The 16195-nt window shown below is 34.9% G+C and overlaps 1 protein-coding gene and 1 long non-coding RNA gene across 3 annotated transcripts; both read right to left on the bottom strand.

The window, feature by feature from the left end:
- Positions 1–1029: 1029 nt before the first annotated feature.
- Positions 1030–14373, bottom strand: LOC117918727 (4-alpha-glucanotransferase, chloroplastic/amyloplastic). Of its 2 annotated transcripts, XR_004651930.1 has the most exons (17): positions 13819–14373; positions 12442–12504; positions 11702–11790; positions 11552–11612; positions 11226–11304; positions 6079–6215; positions 5830–5988; positions 5657–5733; positions 4095–4234; positions 3980–4011; positions 3812–3886; positions 3450–3522; positions 3237–3325; positions 2844–2888; positions 2575–2727; positions 1392–1557; positions 1030–1299 (listed from the first exon to the last, which is right to left on the bottom strand). XR_004651930.1 is itself a non-coding variant. In XM_034835582.1 (16 exons), exons 1-16 carry the CDS (start codon positions 14197–14199, stop codon positions 1453–1455), a joined length of 1758 nt encoding a protein of 585 aa, XP_034691473.1. In that variant the 5' UTR covers positions 14200–14373; the 3' UTR covers positions 1030–1452. The 2 variants fall into 2 exon arrangements, 1 of the variants encoding a protein (XP_034691473.1); XM_034835582.1 differs by having other exon boundaries at positions 1030–1557.
- Positions 6605–9331, bottom strand: LOC117918728. The gene is made up of 3 exons (XR_004651931.1): positions 9321–9331; positions 7645–7647; positions 6605–7254 (listed from the first exon to the last, which is right to left on the bottom strand). It is a non-coding gene; the product is annotated as an uncharacterized LOC117918728 (long non-coding RNA).
- Positions 14374–16195: the final 1822 nt, after the last annotated feature.

The raw sequence follows: 16195 nt of genomic DNA on the forward strand, positions 1-16195 counted from the left end.
TGAAAAATTGATGCATCAATAAATTTTTACACCTAAAACTTTAAAATTTTCTTGAAGTGATTTTTAAAGACAACTAATATCTATATTTTTTAATACTAACTGATTATTTTTATATAGAAGTTTTTTATTTTAAAATAAAAAATAGAAAGTGTATTCAAACAGATACCCTGGTATGATGAAATTCTTTTATAATATTGATAGATTACATTATCATTGTAAAATTATATGTTTTTTTAAATATTTGTAAAGAAAAGAAAGTCAAATTCTATTTATGGCATGTCCTATTTCATTTTGATAAATGAAAATAGATAAATTTACATGTCTTTAATACACTTCCCATTTTCCATAAATAATTTCTTTATATAAATGCAAAAAGTCTTTAAAATTTACTAAAAATGATAATGACTTTTAATGTTCTTATATTTTTAAAATTTGAGTATAAGAATTATTATATTTGATATAGAATTTATAATTAAATTTTATTTTTTTAAAAAAGAAAACAAAAACTAAATTCCAATCAACAATCATTTATTTATATATTATTATTTTAAAAAATTATTATATTTCCAATTCAATTAATACAAATACATAAAAGATAAAATCATAAGAATTAAATACATCTAACATTTTTAGCACTTGAAAACTTTTATTAAAAACATTGTTTTAAAGTTTTAAAAATACCAAGGTGATGTTTGTTTTTTTGGTTTTTTACTAAAAGTAATTTGTTTTTGAGCTTTTTGTTTTTCTACTTTTTCATGACTTATTATAAACTTTTTACTAAATAGAAAAAGTCAAAATATATAACTTTTTTTAAATAGAAAAAATAACATATTGATTTTTTTTACTTTTTAATACTTAATGAAAATAAAATACTATAAAAACAAACAACCTAATATTTAATATTTTTAAGCATTAAGGTTTTATTTAGAATTAAGTAAAAAAACAAACACCACCTAAGACATTTCTTGAAATCATTATCAAATAAGCTCTAAAAGCATCAATTTATAGCCACAATGATTATAGAAGAAATTTAAGACCATAGAAAAGGAAATGCCAAAAATTTAAAGTGGAGGATAAGTAGATGTTTTACACTAAAAAAACTCTTAATTAAAACTGATTTACTACACATTTTTGAACTTAACACACAAAGGGCAGCGGTGACTACTTATTACTCCTTATTCCTATATACTATGTCAATTCAACTCTATTCATCTGCAAGATCCCTCAATTTGCAGATCTGAGAGTTCTACACCAAATGTACAGTGGTATGACTTGTGACCCTTCACAATGGAAACTGAACTACATGACAAACAAGTAGGCTGATTTTATTCATTCAAAACTAAACTTCAACCTTGAACTGCAGTTCATATGGAGTACCCGTGCATACGTACCTCATATAAGAAGTCGTGTGATGGCCGGCACATCCAGACTTAACACCTTGGCAATTCTTATTCAGAGCCGCCCATAGATTGAAAGTAAATCTCTTAGTTTCTTTGCTTCGGATTCCAAGTCATCAAAGCTCATGGAACTAGGTAACCGCCAACCCCAATTGCCAGACTGTATCACAGAAAATGATATTTGGTTTTACCAGACAAGATTGAGGAGTCATTAACATTCTTTTCTAAGACTGAACACTTCCAAATACAGTCAGCTGCTTCAAGTTTGCTTTTCTTAAGTAGTTGAATTCTTCCGTTTGAAAAATCATCTCAGTTGGAAAATGAATAGACAATGTATGGTTCCTCAAAAGTATTAGGGAAAGGAAAAAAAAAAATGCTATGCAATGTTTGGTTGTAAGAAAGTACCAAAAAAAGAATTAAGTGAAATTTCCATGATATGACTGCACTTAGAATTAAGAGGTATTCTGAAGGATCAATTGGTCAACAACTACTATGAAGACTAATGATTTTTTCTTGTTAAAGGAAAGAATTTTGACAAGAAAATGGTATGCTTTTCTGATACCCACTTCAGTGGTAGGGAAATGCTACATGAAAGCCAACAGAGAGCATACTATATACACCATGCTTTACACTAAACAAAAATAAGAATTTAATAAACAACACTCTACAATCATTCTAAGGTCTCGTTTGGATATACTTTTTGATTTCTACTTTTAAAAATAAAATATGATACTAACTTTTACATAAAATGCAAGAACTTTTTAAGACCTACATTAGCAAGACAATGCCTTTCAAAAATTATTTAAAAAATTGAGGTATCAAAAAATTTCTCAAATTTCAAAATTTTTAATTGTAATTTATGAAAATACAAGAGAAATCTATACTTTTTACATAGAAGTTATTATATTTTATATAATAGTACTATTTTTTATTTTTAAAAACAAAAAATAAGAAGTATAGTAGACTGGGACTTAAATTATCTAAGCTCACCAGGCAGTGCTCAAGTGAGAACACCCTTGCCTAGCCTAGAATCTGGTTGGAGCCTAAAGGCTTTCCCTTGACAAACCGTCCAAACCCTGACCAAGACTAGACTTGGACAAGTCAAACCAGGTAAGCCCCATGCCAAAGGCAGTCCATTATGAAATTCATCTTATCAAAATACCCAGCTTTCTCTTACCTGAGTTGCTGGGATGTTCATCCTGGCTGAATTCCCCAACCCAAGAACATCTTGCATAGGTATGATAGCAGTTTGTGCCACTGAAGATAGTGCAGCCTGGATCAGTGCCCATGAGATATCATCTTCTCCAGTAACTGTGACATACTTTAGTACCTGAAACAAGAATTGCATTGAAATAAATGTACAAGCACACGCTAAAGTTTTTTGAACTTGCTCAAATAGGAGATTTCACATGTTAATAAGGAATCTGCCCATTAAAGAACACTCACATTAGATTTCTCCTCTTGTTCTAGGATATCCCACCAACCTCGGGTCTATAACACAAACAAACGGTAGTTAGTAGTGAGATGCTGAAAAAACCCAAAAGAATACATCAACAAGAATTTTTGAATTGGATCAATCCACTTTCTAGTGGTGCAAATTTTATAATAATAATAGCGAGTGAAATTTTCATTCTGCTGGCCCAAAAGAATCCAACAGATCAAACAAATTCTTGATTTCTTTGAGGAATAATGTTCTAGAGATTGTCTAAAGATATTACTAAGTCAACAGAAGGTGTTCCTCCATAACACTATAATTTCCCACTACTCTCCACATTGAGAACAGAGAAGCTCATTTCTACAGCAAATAAAAAGAAGTCTTATGGCAATAGAGATTTTTACTGTGTCATTGTCATGAGTCCCGGTATAAACAACTTCATTTTGCTCGTGATTATGAGGCAAATGTGGGTTATCTGCATCACTCCCAAAACCTGGACCAAGAAAATAGAGAGCATGACTAAAATGTTACACTTCGTTGACTGCAAGGCTAACTTCCTAAAGACTAACTATTTAAAAGAACAGAAGTACATCTATTTCCAGAAATTAAATTATTACCAAACTGGAGGACAGCCATTCCAGGTGCTCTGATGTATTTCCTGAGCTGAATTACATCCTCGGTGATTACACCCTGCCATATGACAATATAAGGAAGAGGTGAGACATAGATTTTTCATAAAATTAGTTATAACATACTATTGTGAATATTTAACCAAGCGGTCTGATACACCTCCAAGAGGCCAGTTGTATTTCCCCTCTATTAATGACAAAATCATGAATGCCAAATTGAATTTGAAGAGAGTATGGTAAGAAGGCCAGTTGTATTATGATTCCACCCGGGCAGTCCCCTCAAAATAGAGAATAAAAGAAAATATAACTAAGGATTGAGTTCTATGGAATCTCAATATGGTAAAACATACCAAGTCCTCTGCAATAATATTGATCTTTCCAACAGCCTTGAAGATGGCATCAAACAACGATTTCCCTGGTCCCATCTACTGTCAACAAATAAATATCAGGAGTGGATTATTGGAGTAATCAAAGAAGGATATCCCAAAATGGCAAATTCTGAACCACAGTGACCTCACCTTCCATTGTCCATCCATTGCAAATTTTGCTTCTGCATGTATATGCAAATATATTATGGTAACATAAATATGCAGTAAGAATCAAACCAACCTATATAATTTCAAATGATCTCACCAGAAGGAACAGCCCAATAGCCAGCAAACCCTCGAAAGTGGTCTATTCTGAATTCATCATATATATTTTGTGCACGTCGGATTCGGCGTATCCACCAAGAAAATCTCTCTCTCTCCATGGCTTTCCAATCATAGAGAGGGCTTCAAGTAGAATACAAACTTAATCAGTAATTGGCTGGTATACAGGTCAATTAAACATTTTTTATTGGCGGAAATGGAAGTATCTGTTTGACAGGAAAATACTAGGAATAAAGGAATATGGATTTAGATATCAAATGATGATTATGATACTAATAAGTATATTCCAATGCCTATTCTTGCATCATCTGCAAAAAAAAAAAAAAAAAATAACAAAGACAACCTTTGATTTTAGAATTGGAAGCTCAACATTGTTGAAAAACCCTCAATTATGCTCTTTAGCCTCTTTCCCCGCACTCCAGATAGGATAATAGAGGCTAATATCTATATGGCTTTATACCTCCTAGAGCTAGTTCTCATCCACAACCCACTAAGCAACTTCACCAGAGTCCTTGACAAAACCCAGAGAATTTCAGAGAGGGCAAGACCGAATCCCAAGAAAAGAATATGGATCAGGATTTGGAATCCTTTTTATGTATATTTTATGCATTTGCAATCACTCACTTCCTACCTATGAGACGGTCTTATCACACCAAACAAACAAAGAAACCGACATGGAGAACAAAAGTACTCACATTTTTAGCCAGGATCTCCAGCATCACGAAGATACAGAAGGAAGAGTTAACTGAAAACAAGCCAATAGAGCTCCTTTTCTATATCAACACATCCTCTAAAACCCTACTACTCTATAACAGATAAAGCTCCTCAAATAAACCCAAAATGTTTTTCCAGTACTCCTCAGGCAACAAGGATGCCAATGCTCCTTAGTGTCATTTCACACCCACCCTAGTCTCCATGTCAACTGTAATGTTGAAGAATTACAAATTGCCTCCATAAGAGAGCCTTCTCACATCACACAGTTTCTCAAAATCCTACAATATCCCTTCCCCCTGCCGCAAAATGGAAAGAAAAAAATCTAAAACCAACTGGCAATGCTTTCAAAAATTTAAAGCCATCTCAAATAGCTTTCTTAAGGACTAAACCAACTGCTTTCTAACATTTTCAAGAACTCTAAGGCTATGTTTGGTTTCCAGAAAGTACCAAAGGAAAGAAAAGAAATATTAAGGCAAATGATTTTCTCATGTTTGGTTTTATTATTGAAAATAGTAAAAATCCAAAAGAAATTATAAACAAGTTATCACATGCACTAGGTCAATAACTTGTCATGGGAAAAGGACATTCTATCCACTCAGAATAGTATCTGAAGTTACCTAGGTGATAGTGCCAACTTTGGCTGAGAAAGTCCACCTGACAATCTTTTGGATGGTCACCACATATATCATTTTTTACATTGGGAAGTCATCCCCTACAGTATTCCTTGCAAATGCTATCAATATCTTCAAGTAATAATATGCCCTTACTGGGGATAACATGAATAATGAGATTTGTGCACAGATCATTGACTGAATTAGGCATGGTACGAACCTGCCCCACAGCTGGCCAGTTTCACTAAAGGCATCGGGAGGAACACCACTAACTAGAAGAGGAAAACCACTCTTGTTCTGCCAACAAAGGGATAATTTGTCAGTAGAACTCAGAATGGAAGGTCATGACTAGATTATTAAGATTTCTTAAAGTTAATGAAGAGAACTACTAACCAGTAAAAAATATTTCTTATTTGCCCACACATCTGCACTGTGATAACCCACATAAATGGGCATGTCTCCCATTATCTTGATTCCTTTCATCTGCGCATAGTTACGAACTTTCTGCCATTGCCTTTGGAATAAGAATTGTTGGGCAATGAATATGTTTATCTGTACAAGTGAAAACCTTGAGCATTACATATACTCCCTATGAGAAATTATGGACCCATAAATATGGCCTAGGAGTCAGCCAGATCTTACAAAATCTCGTTTGCTTTGATAAATTTCTTCCAAGGCGGAAAGATGCCGATTCTTTAAAGGTTCAGGCCAATCATACCAACTGATTGTATTCAAAGTCTCATCAATAGCAGCAAAATAAGCCGAATCTTCAAGCCAGTCTACACAATTGTGAGAAGAATTTATTATGTTATATGAGAAGGACCATTTTATGACCAAAGGCCACATTAAAAGTAATTCTAAATATAGATACTATGTTCATTTACATATTTAATTGCTAATTTCAATAGATTAAGTACATGAGGATAGATGACACAATCTCCAGAACATTAAGCAAACTGAAAGTGATGGGGATGAGTCCCTTAAAAAATGTATTCAAGAAAAGGAAGAAAGGAAAAAAAGTAAGTTTCAGATTTTGGGAACTGTTAGAATTCTTCTTAAATTTCTATTTTGAGCTCTTAAAATTTTGAAGTCTTCTTAAGTAGGAACCTTTTCATAAGAAGCTTTTATAAAACAAGTTTTTTTATTTTATTTTATATAATGACAGGTAACCAAAAAAATATATTTATAGCACTTAACAAAAGCCACAACAAAGTATACAAATTGTATACAAAGCATGCCAAGAGGCAAAGCAAAAACAGCAAGGGGCTTAAAAAACAAAAGTCCCTTCATGAAGACCCCAACCAATCAACAAAATCTAACATAGTTTAGAAAAACCTCATCTATATGCATCCAAACCCACAACAAAAGGTTGCAAAGAAAAGAGGACTTAAGAATTTGATTAGACATTTCTTTGCTTTCGAATGCTTTCTAGTTTATCTCTTTCCACAAAAACCAATAAACGCACAACAAGATAAGCCTCCATACGTTCTTTCACTTTTTCCCTACAAAAGAACCATGTCATCTCAAAATGAATTCTCTTACCAAACTTGACATCACCAAGGCAATCCCAAAAAAGGAAAACACCAAATTCCATTATACTTTAGCTCTAGCACAATGCAAAAGGATGTGATCTATTGACTCTTCATCTTCCTTACAAAGAAAAAGCCAATCCACCATAGACCAATCCTTTGCAGCCTATCCTAATTTGGTTGAAGCTGTCGCATTCCAAATAACCCTCATAAAAAACTCTTCTACCCTTTCTTGTCCAAGGAAATTGTAGAAGGATTTAACTAAAAATATACATTTCTTTGCATCCATCTTGTCTTCCACGTCCCTATTCACAACCTTGCCTTTGAGCCTTAAAATGAAGGCTTCAACCCTTTCTACCTTCTAGTCATTCAAATTCCGAGGGAGGCTAGGCTTCCCAGATCGACCCCCACCTTATTGATCCTATGCATTAGCCACCCAAGCATTCTTTGTCACAACTATGAAAACAAAGAGGGAAAAGGCTCTCCTAGAGTTGAATCACCACACCATTTTTCATTCCAAAACTTCATCCTTCTACTATTGCAACACATTGAATGAGCTTCTGCTATGAATATTCTTCCACACTCTCTCGATGACCTTCAATGATTCAACTTCAAAATCAACCCTACTTTCCTAGTAAGACCAACCCCACTCCTTCTTCCCATACTTCCCAACAATAACCCACTTCCATAGAGATTCATATTTTAAGATAAACCCCCATTTTCACTTGCCTAGAAAGGCCATATTGAGAATTGAGAGGTTTTTAATCCCAAGGCCCCATTATGTTTCTCCCTACCAGCAATTTATCTTATCAAGTGTGGTTTTCTCTCTAACAAACCCCCACCTCACAAAAAATCTCTTTGAATCTCCTCAATCCTCCCACTCACCTTCATAGACATGACAAATGGAGACATGTGGTAAATGGGCAAGCTGGATAAAGTGTTATTTGATGAGAGTGAGTCCCCAACCCTTAGAAAGGTACTGCCTTTTTCACATAGCCAACATCTTGTGGACCCTGACTTCCACTGAATGCCAACCAACCCTTGACTTATAGGGGCTCCTAGGAGAAGACCCATGTATATGGTGGGGAGATCCTCCTTTCTACAACTCAGCTCAGCCACAAACTCCTCCACATTAAGGATGATGCCAACAGGAATTAATTCACTCTTCTTCAAACCTGAAATGGTTTAAAACCACATGAAGTTCCAGCTTAGATATAACACTTGCCCATGACTGGCTTCACAAAAAATAAGCATGTCATTATAGAATGAAAGATGAGATCCCTCCACCCTTTCACCTCCAAAAAAAATAGTTCTTGATTTCTTTTAACCTTTTTAGAAGATCTAATAAATTTAGGAAATGAATAAGGGTCATAATAAATAAGTGCATAGGTTAGGTTTGCTTTTTCATAATTTTATTCAACTTTTAGGGTTTTCTAAAACCTATAAATAAGACAAATTGATATAAATGAGATTTAAGGATCGATGATTAATATGCGAAACCCCATTGATTTTCTTCTAGGCAAAACTCCTAGAAGGTCTTAGTGAAGCTTTCAGATTTTTCTGTCTTCTTTTTATTTTTATTTCCCTATATTTTATATTTATTTTCCCCATAGCCATAATTTTTATTCTTTGTTCCTCTCTTTAAATCCTAAAAGATTGAAACTTTAACCCATCTATTTACCATGTCAAAATATTGTGTGAATGGCCGAATACCTTGGCCTTGAGTTTTGTATATTATATATAGACTTTACAAGAATGCTTTACATGGAAAGCAAATAAAAGCAAATAAATTCCAGCATGATTCTAACCCTATACATGTAAACTATAATCTGTCAAATAATATATGCTAACTATACAGAATAATAAATGGAGAAATAAGGAAACAATTGTGGGCTAAAATAAGGAAAGAAGGGTGGGCTAAATTAAGGAAAGAAGTGTGGACAACAAGTGTGGGCTAAAATAAGGAAGGTAGTGTGGACAGCAAAGCTGTCCTTTGACATAGACAACTATCCTAAGGTTTTCTTGCTTCAAAAAGAAAATCATTAATAGTCAAATATATAGTCACTTCATCAACTTGAATTATAAAATGCAACAGAATTAAGAAGAATATAGTTAATTTTATGTAACTTGTTAAAATGAAAAAGATACACGAACAAATCTCACAATTTAGTTGAAGTTGACATTTTCACCTTTCTCCAAATATGTATATATTTGGAGAACTTATCCATCTTGTATGATCACGACAATAAGCATAAGAAAGGTCTGTAGAAAAATGCTGCAAGAAGTGGATGACTAAACCAAGAGGGATGGATAAGAAACAGATTGTGTGCCACTTAACAAATGTGTATCTTTTACATCCATCTTGTACATTAGGTCCTGTAATTTTGGTAATATTAGAAAAGGAAACAGCCACGTTCACAACACTTTTTCCCAACCCTTCATGGCTTTTTTCTTTTCCCATCATCAAAGAAACTATGGTCCTCAATCCAAACCATCCACAGGATTACAACATGGTTGCCTCCCACAGAACCCTTCCCTTTACAAACCCCCAAGATTAGTATGCCACCCTCTACCATGCTCTTCAAAGAACCTGGAACGACTCAATGAATTTTGAGCATTCCTCAGACAGACTTTTGAATAAAAGACTGGAGAGGACAGTGAAAGAAATGAACAATTATCTCCTCAAAATGCTATAAATTGAATTACCCAGTTCCTAGCAATTAAACAATCCATGACCAAAATCTTAGTGAATGCTCCCAACCACATAAAAATGCCACCATAGCAGGAACAGACTTTCACAACCAATCGTCTCCATTTTGACCAACAGTATATGATAGGATTTAACCATTAAACAGGTTTATAAAATAAGCTATGTCCCCTTATCTCCATAAATAGACATTGGATAACAGTAAAGACAATTAAGAAGATACTTCAAAGAGGTCACTTTCCATCTTGAATATTCACCTACATGGTAGAATAAAGCTTGAGGAGGGGACTCGAGGTCATAGTTCCAATTAAAAAATGTAGAATTCTTGGATAGCTTAAGGTCAAAACAAAAGCCACTCTCACTGTCAACAAATGGCAAATCTCCCAGTCAAGCAACCTTCTCCTTGCCAGCCCCAGCAACTAGAGAGGAAGAAACCCCACTAAAGAATAAGTCTAATTTTCTATACAGCAACTTACAAATTGGAACATTTCCATTAAAAATTTCCCTTCATCTATTTCCTTGCAAATACCCCCACAAGGTCAATCAATGATTCACTTCATGTGTAATGTCATGACATCTGAATGGTGCAACATTAGAAACTGAGAATATGACCAATTTATTCAATACAAACATCAAAAACAAATCGACCCCTCACATTGACCAAAAGCATCCATCCTTGGTCTATAATAAGTAACTTTAACTTTTGTCAACAACAACTTTCTCCCCCACAGCATAGGACTTGAGCCATCCTAACTGCTTCCCAACCTAATAGGTAACCCATGTATATACATAAATGACAACTTTCCTTTTCAGCCAAGCATATGGTTTAAGCCATCCTATCTCTGCCCAACCCCAATAACCAACTAAATAACTAACTTTAAAAATATCTACTCTATGGAGTCTTGACACATTTCAATGGTATAGAGAACCCTATGCAATCATGACAGAACATGATTGGTGGGAAAACATAATCTGTTAAGAAATTATTACTACTATACTGTTATTTTGTTGCTAACAAAGTGATGCTGTTTGCTGCAGACAAAATGAGAATTTCTCCATGCCGCCCACAGCAAAGTCTGAAACCCCCAAACACTCTTCTGTGTTTCATCTTGCTTTAAGAATCTCCCAACATACACTCCACCCCACCCCACCCCACCCCTCCCTGCCCACCCATGCTACCTTGTTGCCTGGGAACTTTTAAAAGTACATGTAATATTGCATGTTTGTGAGGCCATGTGTCATGCAAATATTCAAATTAATCCTAGGACATCCTACTGGGGATCACTATTCTTTAATTCAGGTTGCTTACAGGTTTTGAAGACTATCTCCCTCTCCAACGGTAAAGGTCAAGGTAAGGGTTATCCACACCTTTGGCATCCATATCCTAGCCTATAGCTTATTCCTTCATCCAGAAAATACAAGAAAGTGACTGCTTCTGTTTAGAAAATTGTTCACTGCAGATAGGAGCAACTGTGAATACTGCAACAAGTGTAGATCCATGAGCAAGAAATAATAATGATTAGTTGAGGAAAAAACAAAAAAAAATAACTCACTTGAAATCTCAGGATCTCTACGGAAATCTTCAAAATGATTTTTGAGTTCCCCTTTACTCAGAATGAGCCTCTCTGCAGCCTGAGAACAGATTTAAGTAAGAAATATCTTTCTGCAACAATGCTATGAAAGATATACGAAACAGGATGGTGAATAAAAAGATTTTTTCCCAGCAACTGAAGAATTAGTATCACCCCACCAATTCCTTGAAACGTAATACATTCATCCATGCAATGGGATTCTCATTCCCTTCCTTTCAAATTCATCTATCATAATACATGACAAAGTACAAAAGTGACTAGAAGGAATGCTTCTCTAGATAGTTTACCTTAGCTATCAGCGGATCTTTTATATCAGCAACAGTTGAGAAGTCCACACGATCTGCATCACTGCATGGATACTTGGTAGTAACAACACAAAAGGAAGGACCACATAAACAAGTTCAATATCATGATACATCAGAATTAAAAGTCCTCACACTGGTTTTGGAAGCTCTTCTTTCATCAACAAACCATCCTTAACAAGCTCTTCAAGAGAAATCAGAAGAGTGTTGCCACAATTTGCATCCTGAAAGTCATAATCAACAACAGTTATCCCCATGTCCATGACATGCTTAATTGCAGTAGGGAATCATTGTTAAACAGTAATGAAGCCTCCCATGATTAATGACAGGACCTATATAAAACAAGTCAATGGCATAATCTCAATGTCTTACCATCCAATAATATGCATATATTGATGTCAAATGCATTCAAAGTTTTAGCAGGTCCTAAATAATATCTCAATATACCACGAGTTGACCCAATAAGTCGCCTATTAAGAAATCTTTTTTCTGGACTAAACACCACAAATTTTCCAACTTTCAAAAGTTTTTTTTTTTTGACTGGCAAAAGAGCTATAAATTAAATAAGTGCCAAAAAAGGCCACACAAAGAATATGATCAAATTTAGTTCATTGTCTATATGAATTTTGAAGTCCTTTTTTTTTCTTTTTTCTTTTTTCTTTTTTCTTTTTTTCTTTTTTTGCATTTAAATGTGTTCTTTTGTCCTTTCCTTTCCACTTACAAGATTATAATAAAATGCGTGAAAAAACATTCATCTAGTACATGCATTCCTTTGGAAAATAACATTGTCAAGGATTCTAGAAACATCCAACAGAAAGAACTTTCCATATTAACAAGCTCATTCCCTTTACAATCTTTATTTTGAATGACTTCACCTGGCCGGCGTATGGGGAACCATCTTCATTACCCTTTCTGCCAGGAGGGACAAGAGGAAGAACCTGCATACACACGAACATAGTTCTGATCAAATTTTAAAAGAGGTGCAAAATTAAAAAAAGTTGAAATAACAAATAAAAAATGTTCAATCAGATGATTAACAAGTTAGAAGAGAATAAACAGTGCATCTAAGCAATGGAAGAAACACATGAAATCGTCCAAAGACAAGCAGCATCTGTTTAGCTGCTTAACAATAAATGTATAAAAGAAAATTTGAAATTCTGAAGATTAACTTTCCACTATTTAGGACGAAAGGGAACAGAAATCAAACGGTCCATTTTGCTAAATAATGATTTGGTTGCTCAGAAAACTATTCAGAGAGAAAAGAAAGTTTAGGATCTCTGATTATCATTACAAAGCAATTGAACCAAAAATGGCATTCAACTGAACCTGATTCAACTGTCCAGCTTAAGGAAGTAAAAGAACATTTGAATTTTGAAGATTAGCTTTCAACTATTTAGGACAAAAGAGAACAGAAACCAAACTGACCATTTTGCTAAATAATTGATTTGGTTGCTCAGAAAACTATTCAGAGAGAAAAGAAAGTTTAGGATCTCTGATTATGATTACAAAGCAATGGAACCGAAAATGACATTCAACTGAACCAGATTCAACTGTCCAGCTTAATGAAGTAAAAGAACATTTGAATTTTGAAGATTAGATTTCCACTATTTAGGGCGAAAGAGAACAGAAATCAAACTGACCATTTTGCTAAACAATTGCTTTGGTTGCTCAGAAAACTATACGGAAATAAAAGAAAGTTTACATCTCTGATTATCATTACAAAGTAATAGAACCGAAAATGACATTCAACTGAACCAGATTCAACTGTCCAGCTTAATGATGGCCATAATTTTTTTGCTAACACTTCCTCTGAACAGAAAATTGTCTAGAATCATTTGCTTCTCTACTATAGTGTTTCAAATGTTCCTTTTCTGGTATTTTCTTCCCATTTCTCAGCGACTAGAAAATTTGGCTTAACTCTGCTGGGAAAAGGGCACGAAAGAAAAATAAAATAAAAAGAGAAAAGGAAATAAAGCACCAAATCTCGGAATAGTCAAAGTATCATTATTTACTACATAACATAACCGAAAATTTCACTCAACCTATCCTAATTCAAACTAATTGTCATTATTTACAACCTGAGCCGATACTAATTCAACTATTCCGCTTACTTCAGCCCAGTGTTTCGTCATTCCGCCCTCATTTTTCATTTCTTTTTCTCCTTTTCCTAGGTTTCCTAGGCAACCAACCGGAATTCGAAAACCTCCGCTTTTTTCCCTCACATTTTCTTACCACCCAAACAGAGCACAGACCTGCCAAACGGAGCAACCGGCCTCGTGAAGCCAGTCCAAGAAGCAAAACGCCTCCTCGCCGAGATCTCCAATGCCGTGCGGGCCTCGAAACGACGTCGGATGTAGCAGAATACCGGCTCTTCTCCGGTCCTTCGGATCCTTCTTCGGCGTCCACTCTTCGTAATCCGGAGGCAGATCTTCGCCCACAGCAGGTAGATCTTCGTAAACGGCATCATTTTTCAACAGGCAATTGAAATTCATCGGAGCCTTGGCTTGAAATTTGATGCGAGAGGAGGCGAATACCGCAGATGAAACGTTAAAAAGTTTTGAAGAAAGATTTTGAAGCGGAGAAGCCTTGAGTGAATGAGAACTCAGCATCGCCATCGACATCGACATCGCCATGAGAGATGGAGAAAATGAGAGGTTTCATCAACCAATTTAACAACACACTGCCCTAAATCACACTCAGAGTATCAGATTAGAACTAATGGAGATTGACGTCATTCTCTGAGTAGATATTTCTTCCTTAAACCAACTAGAACTCGAAGTATCTTGCCCTACAGTTTTGACTGTTTTGTCTAAACTAGAAATCATTTAGGATTTTTAATGGCTCAACTCCTATTCCATAATTATATTCTTCATTGTTCAATATACCGTTGACACGGTAGCGCGGGTACTTGCATAATTAAAATCAGACCTCACGTTTTATAGAATTATATTACCCAAAGGGACCACATAATCTCACATTTAGAAAAACATCCTCTAATTAATTAAAATACTAAATCCAAACACCCATAATAAACCTATATATATGAGCCATATGACCATGCCGTAGTTTCACAAATATCTGAAAACAGCTGACCTTCCAATTTTAAATCAAAATTATTTGAAAATCTGTTGAAGATCATGAAGAAAAGGTGCACATTGTTTTGAAATTTTTCTTTGATATATTAGAAGTTAATTATACTCACGAGATCCACGTGTCATAAAATAATAAAGTTTTTAAATTTATATTATGTAGAAAACTCTTTATTTTTAAATTTATATCTGGTTCCAATGGGCTAGTGGATCTTGCTTTATGCTTCAACTACCCTTTAATTTAAAGACTACCCCCAAACGCTCACGTGTCAACCCCGCATAGCACCCTTCCATGGGACACGTGACACATCAACTCTCTATTCGGATTACCTCAAGAGGGCATACGACACTCTCAAACCCGTCATCCGAACGACCCCCTCTTTCATCCTGACATGTTGTCCGGACCCAGCGCTAACAACTTAGCCAAAAGCCTTGCCCGCGAAATGCTGGTCATCCTAATTTACACTGCTAGTAACATTTTCGACAAGACCATACTGAGTCATTTCAGACAACTTATCACAGCCTACATTCCGTCGCCTGCAGAGCGAAAGGACAGGAATGACATCAAGTTATCCCCCTACGATTTTTTACAGCCGCCTGCAAGACAATGATGGCTCTGCCACTACCTCAACGCCATCATGACAAATCAAAAAGTCTTCCCACCATTAAAGGGGACAGAGTTTCTGACACTATAAAAAAATTCTCATGCGATGAGAGAAGGTAAGCTTTTCTGCTCAATTAAAAAGGAGAAATTGAGTATCAAAAAGGAGGCTAACAAAACCATCGGAGGGTGTGTCTGGACCCCCTGTTCGGACGTCTTTTGCAGGTTGATTGAAGCGGGTATCATCTTCAATTGAAAAGGCGTGTCCATCTGGTAGCTGCGGCAGCCCCGATGACGCGAAGCTTCAACATTTAAGACATGCTTTTAGTTGAATTTTTATTCCTACATGTAGTAAGAACTTTCAGCCCTGCTTTTAGTCAGATTTTTATTCTCACTACAAATAAGTAACTTTTTTAAAGTAATTTCAGTTAATTTTTTTTTTTTTTTTGAGAATCACTTCTCAAATAATTTATTTAAGAAGAGCTATGGATATGTTTGGAAGGTCAGCTATTTTCAGATATTTGTGAAACTACCAGCTCTCAAAATCAAGTCCTCTCATGAAGGCCAATGTCAAAAGTTATTTTGTACTATGTTGGATGTAGGCCCCACGTCAACCCCACCACACAAATAATTGAATCTCATGTGATGCTAAACCGAAGCTCCCAGATCTCAAGCAACATAAAACCAATAAGCCAATAGCTTTTGGGTGCAGTTCCTTCAGTGATTGAACATGATTCTATCTTACAAATCACTTCCACAGGCCGTTCAGATGTGGGTTTGGAGTGGTTTTGTGAGGGATTGCTATCACTTTCTTATAAAAATCAAATATTTGAAAATTTTGTAAAAATCAATTTTAAATATTTAGGGCGTATTTAATAATTGATAACAGTTTTTTTGTTTTTTTTTTTTTGTCTTTTTTTAAACATGTTTAATAATTTA

The sequence above is a fragment of the Vitis riparia genome, chromosome 7 (assembly GCF_004353265.1).
Source record: "Vitis riparia cultivar Riparia Gloire de Montpellier isolate 1030 chromosome 7, EGFV_Vit.rip_1.0, whole genome shotgun sequence".
In the NCBI taxonomy this organism is placed as follows: Eukaryota; Viridiplantae; Streptophyta; class Magnoliopsida; order Vitales; family Vitaceae; genus Vitis; species Vitis riparia.